At 46.1% G+C, this 11,140-nt stretch overlaps 1 protein-coding gene across 1 annotated transcript; it reads right to left on the bottom strand.

Moving 5' to 3' along the window:
* Positions 1–28: 28 nt before the first annotated feature.
* On the bottom strand, positions 29–4,490 carry gpr157 (G protein-coupled receptor 157). Its single transcript, XM_072450124.1, has 4 exons — positions 3,826–4,490; positions 2,568–2,781; positions 2,148–2,342; positions 29–1,276 (listed from the first exon to the last, which is right to left on the bottom strand). Exons 1-4 carry the CDS (start codon positions 4,194–4,196, stop codon positions 1,100–1,102), a joined length of 957 nt encoding a protein of 318 aa, XP_072306225.1. The 5' UTR covers positions 4,197–4,490; the 3' UTR covers positions 29–1,099.
* Positions 4,491–11,140: the final 6,650 nt, after the last annotated feature.

The raw sequence follows: 11,140 nt of genomic DNA, 5'->3' as shown, positions 1-11,140 counted from the left end.
AAATTCTGCAAAGTTGTTGCCGTGGCAGTGAGTTGTCACGAGATGGACAATATAACAACAGTATTTGTTTTTGCTTTGAACTTTTTTGCAATTGTGAAAATACTTGCCAAAGCAGTAGATTAATACATTCTCTGCTGAAAATCCGATACGGCAGAGGTTTGTTTTCACTGACTGTAGTTTCTTCACTTGATGAGGCCTCAGTGGATTCATAACGATTGCCACACTCCAAACAACAAGGTATGAACCGCTAACTAAAGAAAGCTATTGCCAAAGGAGAAGTGGAGTGTGTTTTTGTCTGATCAGGAAGGCCGACATGTGATGGTTCATGCATCCGGCCCGCAGTGAGTCAAATGATACTCACTTGAACCATTCATTACATTATTGCACCAATGAGTGATGAAAGAATGGAAACTGGTGTTATTTATGTTAGTTGAATTCAGTAAAAATAGGATTAATCATGGTCCAAACATGTGAGCAGCGATGTTTCAACAGCTATTTGCAGTGAGTCATACATTTATTCAGCTGCAAACAGGAATTGTCAGAGTGATTTTTATTTTACAGAATGTGCCTTCAGCTCTCATTCAGTTAACATTCTTTTATTACAGTGGAAAAAACTTGTGCTTGTGATTACATTTGAGCCCAATGTTTGTGCAGTTGATCTCAAGAGGTCTGTCAAAAATAATTAACACGCTCTGGTGAACCCTGAATGAAAAGGAGCTGATGTGTAAGGGAACCATTTCTTTCTTTTTTTTTGTAATAGTACAGCTATTTTTTATTTGTTTTTTAACAATTTGCACATTAATATAACCACATACAAATTTTCTGTAACAAAAATCCTTCGATTCAGAACTAAAATAGTGTAAAAATGACGAGTTTACAGTACAGTCTCAAAATTACAAATAATCACAGCTGCTCCACTGCACTTCAACAGGCAAAACACAGATAAGGCAGGAGTGTTTCGACTGGTTTCGTGTAACTTCACTCCAGTTAACGCATATACACGAGAGACAGAGCGCTCTCTCCATTACGAGGCAATTATAGAACATTTTATTTCCGGCACCAATGTCCAACCTTCGAGATACGATGCACACATTTGGGGTCATCTTTCCGCCCGGGCCTGTCCGGTGCCGGCCTCCTCCGCCGTGGCCTGGCTGGATGTGCAGTGGGTACAACAGCGGCAGCAGCACAGAGCGCTGCAGAGGCGCGTGCGAATGGGCCGCGTGAACAGCACAAACATGATGCAGTTGGCCGCTCCCTGAAATGTGTTGCCGATTCCCTGTTGGAGCAGACGCATCAATGGAACTGGTTACCTTTTTTTGCTCTATACATGCGTTCGCGGTGACGTCATACAACCCTATAGCGGCCATTTTAAAAAGGGGCACGCGATATAAAAAAAAAACAACACGACTGCGTCCTTTTCTATGGCATCTTAAGCTACGAATACTTTGATTCTTTAGACGATAACGGCAAACTAAGGTACACGACAAAGCGAACATTTCTTGGTCAGTCAACAGAGCAATGTCCTAACAGAACAATGACCTTTACAGAACAATGACCTTACAGAACACAGGTTTTTGGCATTTTGGCCTCATATGTCCTGGATATCGTATGTAGTAGACGTGCTGTTGTGCCCCTTTCAAAATGGCGGACTCGGTTGCCACTGCGCACGTTCCCGGATGTGCGAACGCATGTATAGAGAGACTGTTCATGGTACAGTTAAAAAAATAATTGAATAATGATATACTGTATTGTAGATAATAATAACCCTTAGAAAACCAGTTACTCTCACCAGGTCACCAATAAAAACAAACTCACCACCAGATTTAAATGTTCGGTGCCGTTTTGTCTCAATGTTTTCATTTGTGTACAGCACTTTGAAAGACTGTTGGATTAAATATGACTTGAACAGTTTCCTTTATCAGTCTTGCTATAAGGCTTAAGCTAGGGACGCAAACTACAACAACACCAATGTATTAGCTACGCAATTACAATGGTCAATGACAAATTTAGACATATTAAAGACAGTCATCCACATCTGTTCCTGTCCCTGTTGGATCATTCACTAAAGCATTTCAATAATATTCTACATAGGGACAATTTCTATTATTCTATATATATCATATGTCCATTATTGTATTGTGACCTACGTGCAAAGTGACCAGCACCGGGTGTTGTCTGATGGTGGAGTTCGCCAGCAGCAGAATGAAGCGGACCGTGCTCCAGATCCGGAGGCAGATGAAGATGACAGGAATCATGGTTAACTTCATGTCGGCCATCGATGTGAACGATTGAGCTGTGGAACTGCTGGCCAAGATGGGACGGTACTCGGACAAGGCTGCGTGCTGCACAACAGACAAAAAAAACAACCTTTAAACTGCTTGTATCGAGCTATTTCAAGTTCTAGGTTCAAGAGTAAATAAAAAAGGAACAAAATTAAATCATATGACAGGAACAAAAGGCATGTGAACACTTAAAAGCCCCATTTATTAACTGGCTGCATTGCAATAACTGTAATGACTTTTTTTTAAAAATCACTGCAAATACATTGTTTTATTGTCAAAACTCACCGCTATGTGAATATGCCTCTTTATCAGTATGTACAGGACAGGCAGAGTGACATAGGCCAGGAACTCCCAGATCTTTCCAGTCAGCAGCATCCACAAAACATGATCCGGAGCCTGAATCTTGACCCAGCACCAGCCCACGGACACCTCGGACGCATCGTAGCCAATTTTGTTCAGGGACAAAGCTGCAGTAGTGATGGCCAGAGGGACACCCCAACTAAAGGGAGAGAAAACAGAGACATAGATTTGAAATATCATCAACAACTTGAGTATTTAGTAACATGTTTGTTTCAAAGAAAGCATTAGAAGCTTTGGGATCATTTGCAGGTTCATATAATTGAACATTTATGTAGAGAATTGCTTGATAAATGAAGATTGCTACTGAATCATTATTAAAAGCAGCAACATAATGTATCAACCCAAAGACCTGCTTTATCTCAAAACAGCAATCATGTCCAAAGCCTCTCTCTTTGTGACGGGGTGCCAGCCTTAATGAATGGCTCTGTTGTGATCCACAAGTCAATAGAGGGAAGAGACAAAATCACAAAAACAAATATACACAGCACCAAGGGTGAGCCAGGGGGTACGAATGTTTTGTACCAGATATAGATCAGCGAGCCCAGTGCCAACTCTTTAAATAGATGTTCATAGTTTAAAAGCAGTTGGTTTCATGGCAATGAAACATGTAAAAACACAGCTGCTTTTGAATTCTGGCTTGTATTGCTCTGTATTCAGATTCAAGCAATTTTGAGACAGAAATGATTGTCTTAACATAGCTTAATATTAACGCTATCAGTATTTTATTTAAACCCTACATAGGATTTACCCATTTATCAATTGTGTTATTATATATGAGCTTGATTAGTTTTAGTTTCCACGCACTAACAATTGAATAAAACTGTCTTGTTCATATTCATTAGAGAAATTGGCTTGTCCAATGGGATTCTGAGACGCTCGTGCTCTCTGGCGTCAGTAAACAAAGCTTGTTACCATGGAAACCAGTCTCGTGGCACCAAAAAGATGCAAAGTTAGCGGTTGTTTGTTTCTATTTTTAATCAAACTTATTGCAGAACACTTTTTGCACTTTTGAATTGCAGAAAAAGTTTGAACGTTCCTACGACGCCAGAGATTTCCCGTCATGCCCCTGGAGACAAACAACGTCAGTGTTTGTTTGACATTTTTTGACACTTTTTTTGACACGTTATGGCACATTTTGACACTTTTTGACACATTTTGACACTTTTTAACCCCGCACACTTGCCTCACGACGTGGAAACCGCGCACCAAACGGTCCGCGTCTCTCTTGCTCGCCCGCACGATGAACACGTAGAGATACACGGCGATGGCCACGGTCCAGAAGAACGAGCTGGTGTTGGCGAAGGTGGAGATCGCGCCCTGGACCACGCAGTCCACCGAGTCCTCGCGGAACACCTTGCCCGCCCCGTACGCGTACGACACGGCGGAGAACCAGTCCGATACCGAGAGCCAGACGAGCAGCCGCCGCGGCGACGTCCGCAGGTCCGGCCAGGCGACGTACGTGACGATGATGAGGGACGAGCCGAGGAAGGAGAGCGCGCAGGAGCAGAGCACGACCACCTGCTCCGACAGGAACACCTCGGTCCGGTTCGCCATGGTCACGTCTTCTTCTTCTTCTTCTTCTTCTTCTTCTTCTTCTTCTCCCTGCGCTGGACAACAACAACTTCTGCTGCTGTAACCATGGAGCGAAATGAAACAAGTGCAGCCCCGGCCCGGGACAGAGCCGGTCGGAACTCACGCGCGCGCGGCGAGCGTCATGTTCTTTTTAAGGAACTGCGTGTGTTTTGGTTGAATTCGCGTTTTAAAAAAAGAAGGACCTTAACCAAACTTTTCTCTTCTCTTTCTTTCTTTCTTTCTTTCTTTCTTTCTCCTCTTTGCTCCGAGTTGCCCAACCGGAACCAGAGCCCCGCCGTCGTCAGAGTCAGCTGGTGCACGCGGCTCTAATTATGGGGCCCTATGACGTTCCCTGGTGTGAGGATATGTCATCCCAGGCACAACGTGTACTCGAGTATGTGGAATGGTACTTTAAAGATTGTTCAAGTTGAAAGTAAAACAGAACGAGGGAATAACAACTAATAGTGTTTTGGATGTAAAAAACAACCAGATAAAAAAAGTTTGTTACATTCAGGTCTATTTTTTGGATAATAGATTGAACAAAAAATACTTCTAAAATTGTCATGAGTATTATTATTTGGTTCTTACGATTACAATTTGAATAATCACGATTATCAATTAACTGAATAATCATCAATAATCATTTGTAGAGCGTTTTTAAAAACAACAAGCAACAAGCAGCACAGCAGGCACAACGTGTACTCGAGTATGTGGAATGGTACTTCAAAGATTATTCAAGTAGAAAGCCAAGAAGTAACTCAAGTAACAGTAAAACAGTATGGGGGAATAATAACTCAAAGTGTTTTGGATGTAGAATATGAGTTATAATTTGAAAGTGATTTAATTGGAAGGACAAAACCTTAATAGATGCAATTAAATTTGACTGGCAGATAGAGGCATGTCACGATATCGAATTGCAGCGTTGTGATTATTGTGAGAAAAAACATTACGATTTAACGATTATTCACGATTATTGAGACCAAACAGTGAAATTCTCGATTTTCTTTCATTCCCGTGGTCTGACATGTTACTGTTTCCCAAGTTTGTGGCCGACAAAATAAAGTGTGTCAAAAACAATCAGATAAAAAAAGTTTGTTACATTCAGGTCTATTGTTGGGGCAATAGATTGAACAAAACAGACTTAAATTTGCCTCTTAAATTGTCATGAGTAATATTATTTGGTTCTTATGATTATAATAATTACGATTATCAATTAACCAAATAATCATCAATAATCATTTGTAGAGCACTTTTGAAAACGACAAAGTGCTTAACACACATTAGACAATGTAAAGCAACAGAAAAAAAAATACTACTTGTGTTAAATAGCCAGAGAACAAAGGTGCGTGTTAAAGAAGACTTAAAACAGAAAAATTTACAAAATCTGATCTCCAAGCATAAACCACAACAATGAACAAAACTAAATCATATCTAAAGGAACTGTACAAGAACAAACATAAACACAAAACATAGAGGTACAAATAATGTAATAATTAAATTCATCAATACCTGAAACTTTACCAATTACCTTATAGACTTAGTCACAGTGGGAAGAGTAACTAAAGCCTTCACTCAAGGCAGTGTTCTGTTGCTAATTCAAAGCACTTTGAATTACGTTTGTACGAATTGTACATTTTGCTTGCCTACTTGCTGCAAATTTGGGGCTTTGTACTTCCAAAGCAATGGAATAAGAATTTTTAAGGACTACGACAAAGTCTGAGGGGAGGAAGAACTTCTATTCTACGACGCTAGGCGGTTGAAGGTGACCCGGTCTGGGAGAGACGGGAGATGGCGGAGGAGAGTGGATCGGTGGTCGAAGACGTTCTGGACGGTGTGGAGGAGCAGCCTTTTCTGGCTGCACGTGCCCGGAAACGTAAAAAGTCCCTGAAGCTATTGATATCCGGGGTGAGAGCAGAGTCTGTAAGGTGATCATAAAGCTTGCACAGGATAGTGCATCCTTTAAGGAGTGGAATTCAGTGGCATTGTCAAAGAGCCTAACTGTAGCTGTGAGAATGATCAAGAGTGCGAGTGTCCTTAGAGATGGCTCGCTGCTGGTCATGTGCAAGGACGCGGCTCAGCAACGGAAGGCGATTGGAACTAAACGTCTGGGTGGAAAGGACATTCTTGTGTCTGATGCTGAAAGAAACACGGTCAGAGGAGTGACTGTGCTGCTCAGACTCAAAGTAGAACTGAAAGGATCAGGATCATTGCTAAAGCTGCAGGGAGATTCCTTGGAACAAAGGAGCTTGATTGGGCAGATATAGAAAACAGGCTAAAGGCGCTAAATGGGAGTCGGAGTGATGGGGGTCTGCTTTTGGGGAGTCAGAGTGATCAGAGTGACGAGATGGGGGTGGGGGTGGTCTCCTGTCCTCGCCCAGTCTCGTAGACGCACGGCTACCAAGCAGCGACATCAGTGGAAATATTAAAGCCAATAGAATGAAGCCTAAAGAATAAAGCTGTACGGTGGAAGCACCGATTGTCAAAGAAGGAGAGGAAGATGAAGAAGAGTCTCCCTGGAATGAAGCCGGTTGGTCTCTGAAACAACAACTATTCTAGTCACAAAGACATATCATGACCTCATGGGCTTTGTAACACCAAAGCAATGGAAGGAGTACTTTTACGGACTACGACAGAGTCTGAGGACTACAAAACTGTGAGGAGACCTTGCTCAACACCCGGTCTGGAGAGACGGGAGATGGCGGAGGAGAGTGGATCGGGGATGGAAGACGTTCTGGACGGCGTGGAGGAGCAGCCTTTTCTGCCTGCACGTGCCCGTAAACGTAAAAAGTCCCTTAGCTCGTCCGAGGGTTCTGGGAATGAGCAGCAGGATGAGGCTGAAGCTATTGATGTCCGGGGTCAGAGCAGAGACTGTAAGGTGATCATAAAGCTTGCACAGGATAGTGCATCCTTTAAGGAGTGGAATTCAGTGGCATTGTCAAAGAGCCTAACTGTAGCTGTGGGAGTGATCAAGAGTGCGAGTGTCCTTAGAGATGGCTCGCTGCTGGTCGTGTGCAAGGACGCGGCTTAGCAACGGAAGGCGATTGGAACTAAACGTCTGGGTGGAAAGGACATTCTTGTGTCTAATGCTGAAAGAAACACGGTCAGAGGAGTTATCGTAGGTGTTCCTACGGCGACGTCTGTGGATGAAGTTAAGGAGAATTTGACGGGAGTTACGGTGGTGGACGCTAGGTGTTTGAAGGTGACCCGGTTTGGGGTAAGATGTGACAGCTTGTCGGTAATGGTAACACTTGAAGGGAGGTGCCTGCCTAGTAAGGTGTTCATTGGGTACATGTGCTATAGCGTCAGGCCATATGTTCCGCCGCCCCTGCGTTGCTTTAAGTGCCAGCGCTTTGGGCATATTGCAGCGGTCTGTAGAGGGAGGCAAAGGTGTGGTAAATGTGCAGGAGATCATGAGTATGGGAAGTGTGACGTGGGTGCAAAACTGAAGTGCTGTAACTGTGGGGAAGAACATAGCTCTGCCTACGGGGGCTGCAGGTTTAGCAAAAGAGCTGCTGAGGTGCAGAAAATAAAGGTCTCTCAAGGTATATCCTATGCAGATGCAGTCAAGAAAGTTTCAAGTAACGAGTTTAGAGTAAATACAGAGAGAGGAGCCAGCGCTGCTCCCAGCCAGGGCGAAATGAGAGAGGCCAGCGTGGCTCCCAAGAAGTGTGAAGGTTTCAAGAGTGGAGGTCCCAAGTGTGCAGGTTCCAGAATTAATGAGAATACCCTGGTTGTGGATAGAGAGGATTTTGTACTCTTTATGGTGGATGTTGTAAACTGTGCTGCTCAGACTCAAAGCAGAACTGAAAGGATCAGGATCATTGCTAAAGCTGCAGGGAGATTCCTTGGAACAAAGGAGCTTGATTGGGCAGATATAGAAAACAGGCTAAAGGCGCTAAATGGGAGTCGGAGTGATGGGGGTCTGCTTGTGGGGAGTCAGAGTGATCAGAGTGACGAGATGGGGGTGGGGGTGGTCTCCTGTCCTCGCCCAGTCTCGTAGACGCACGGCTACCAAGCGGCGACATCAGTGGACATATTAAAGCCTATAGAATGAAGCCTGAAGAATAAAGCTGTACGGTGGAAGCACCGAACGTCAAAGAAGGAGAGGAAGATGAAGAAGAGTCTCCCTGGAATAAAGCCGGTTGGTCTCTGAAACAACAACAACTATTCTAGTCACAAAGACATATCATGACCTCATGGGCTTTGTAACACCAAAGCAATGGAAGGAGTACTTTTACGGACTACGACAGGGCCCCGAGTGGACGGAGATAGAGGATGCGCTGCGGGAGGGCGCCCTGCCCCATTCTGGCAGTGGGAGTGGGGGGGCTCCCGATGCGCCGTCAGGTTCCGGGGGCTCATAATGGCGGTGGTTGTCTTGCAATGGAATGCGCGTAGTCTTCGTGCTAATGGCCAGGAATTTAAGCATTTTGTCTCTACCTTGTTGAACAAGCCTCACGTTATGTGCGTGCAGGAGACTTGGTTACGACCTAGGTGGGGTTTTGGGATACAAGGGTATGTGTGTGTTAGGAATGATAGGGAGCAGGGTAGAGGCGGAGGTGTGGCTGTGTGAGCCTGAACAACAACAACAACACAACAACGAACAATACCTCGTGCACTTGGATGCCAACTGCCATAAAAAACTACAACGACAACAGTTTGGATATTACGACAACATAGAGGAACGCCTCGGTCCGTATGATGGGGAAGAAGAAGAGGAAGCGTGACCTGGTCGGTGACGATATGAACAGCGGGGAGGACTCCCCTGGAGCCACTGATCCTGTGCAGCGTAGGGCGTCTTCTTGCTCGTCTATGGAGGGCTCTCTCAGTGAGGAGCAGGGCGGGGGGGTTGCAGATGTCGGGGATGTGAGTTCAGAGTGTAAGGTGTTCATAAAGCTCGCGCAGGATAATGCGTCCTTTAAGGGGTGGGATCCGATGGCGTTGACAAGGAGCCTGACTGTAGCTGTGGGAGTGGTCAAGCATGCGAGTGTCCTTAGGGATGGCTCGCTGCTGGTTGTGTGCAAGGACGTGGCTCAGCAAAGGAAGGCGATTGAAGCTAAGTGTCTGGGGGGGAAGGACATTCTTGTGTCTGATGCTGTAAGAGGCACGGTCAGGGGAGTTATAGTAGGCGTCCCTACGACGACATCTGTGGATGACATAAAGGAGAATTTGACTGGAGCTAAGGTGGTGGATGCTAGGCGGTTGAAGATGACCCGGGATGGGGTAAGGTGTGACAGCCTGTCGATAATGATTAGATTTGAAGGTGGGATCCTGCCTCGTGTGGTGTGCGTTGGGTACATGCGCTATGGCGTACGCCCATATGTTCTGCCGCCCCTGCGTTGCTTCAAGTGCCAGCGCTTTGGGCATATTGCAGCGGTCTGTAGAGGGAAGCAGAAGTGTGGTAAATGTGCAGGAGACCACGAGTATGGGAAGTGTGACGACGGAGCAAAACTCAAGTGCTGTAACTGTGGGGGAGAGCATAGCTCTGCCTACGGGGGATGCGTGTTCAGCAAGAGGGCTGCGGAGGTGCAAAAAGTTAGAGCCTCTCAAGGCATATCCTACGCGGATGCGGTCAAGAAGGTGTCTGGTAGTCAGGTGACGGTGGATGCAGTGGGGGCTGCCAGTGCTGCTGGTGTCCTAGGCGACAGGGGAGGGGGCAGCGTTGCCCGCAGCCAGGGGGAGGTCCCCACTGGGATGCCCGTGAGTGTGGCTTCCACGGGCAGAGGCCCTGTGGGTGCGGAGGATGTACTGGTTGTGAAGAGGAAAGATTTCTTCCTCTTTATAGTGGAAGTGATTAACTGTACTGGGCAAACCAAGAAGAGATCCGAAAAGACTAAGATCATCGCTAAGGCTGCAGGGAAGTACTTTGGAGCTGGGGGCCCCGAGTGGACGGAGATAGAGGATGCGCTGCGGGAGGGCGCCCTGCCCCATTCTGGCAGTGGGAGTGGGGGGGCTCCCGATGCGCCGTCAGGTTCCGGGGGCTCATAATGGCGGTGGTTGTCTTGCAATGGAATGCGCGTAGTCTTCGTGCTAATGGCCAGGAATTTAAGCATTTTGTCTCTACCTTGTTGAACAAGCCTCACGTTATGTGCGTGCAGGAGACTTGGTTACGACCTAGGTGGGGTTTTGGGATACAAGGGTATGTGTGTGTTAGGAATGATAGGGAGCAGGGTAGAGGCGGAGGTGTGGCTGTGTTTGTCCGAGATGACCTAAATTACGTTGTTGTCAGTGTGAGTAAAGCGCCGGAGGCCCTGGCGGTGAGGGTCTGGCTGGGTGGTGAAGCTGTTACTGTGGTTAACCTTTATAATCCGTGTGGTGAGTTAACGCTAGAGTCCTTACATAGTATCGGTAAGGATGTTCGGGGAAAGGCCGTGTGGTGTGGGGATTTTAATGCGCATAGCGCTTTGTGGGGCGGTAGTGGTACCGATAGGTATGGGCAGGTGGTAGAGGGTTTTATCAATCAAAGGGAGTTGGTTTGTCTGAATGATGGGGGTGGGACCCGCTATGATATGGGGACCGGTGCGGAAAGTGCAATAGATCTTACACTTGTGTCCAAGGAGTTAGCTGGTGTTTGTAGTTGGGAGGTTCTTGGTAATCTTTCTTTTGGTAGCGATCACTATCTAGTCCGCACCGTGATTGGCTTTGGGAGCTGTGTGGTCAGGGGGACGAGGATCCAGAGGTGGCAGTTGGCAAGGGCGAACTGGGGGGCTTTCCTGAGGAAAGCTGATGATGGTTCTAGGGTTCTGCAGGAAGGAGGATTGACTCAGGTGGATGATCTCAATAGTGCAATTGTCTCGCTCATCACGCAGTCAGCGGTAGGCACGATTCCTAAGAGTGGTGGTAGTGGACATAGGAAGCGGGTGCCGTGGTGGACTGAAGCATGTGGTCATGCTGTTAGGGCGAGAAATGCGGCGTTTCGCCGGCTAAGG

The sequence above is a fragment of the Eucyclogobius newberryi genome, unplaced genomic scaffold (assembly GCF_026437365.1).
Source record: "Eucyclogobius newberryi isolate DKJ021-1_F unplaced genomic scaffold, fEucNew1.0.hap1 SCAF_17, whole genome shotgun sequence".
Lineage (NCBI taxonomy): Eukaryota > Metazoa > Chordata > Actinopteri > Gobiiformes > Gobiidae > Eucyclogobius > Eucyclogobius newberryi.
Note: the sequence above shows the minus strand (reverse complement) of the source record. Positions and strands in the feature narration are given on the sequence as shown.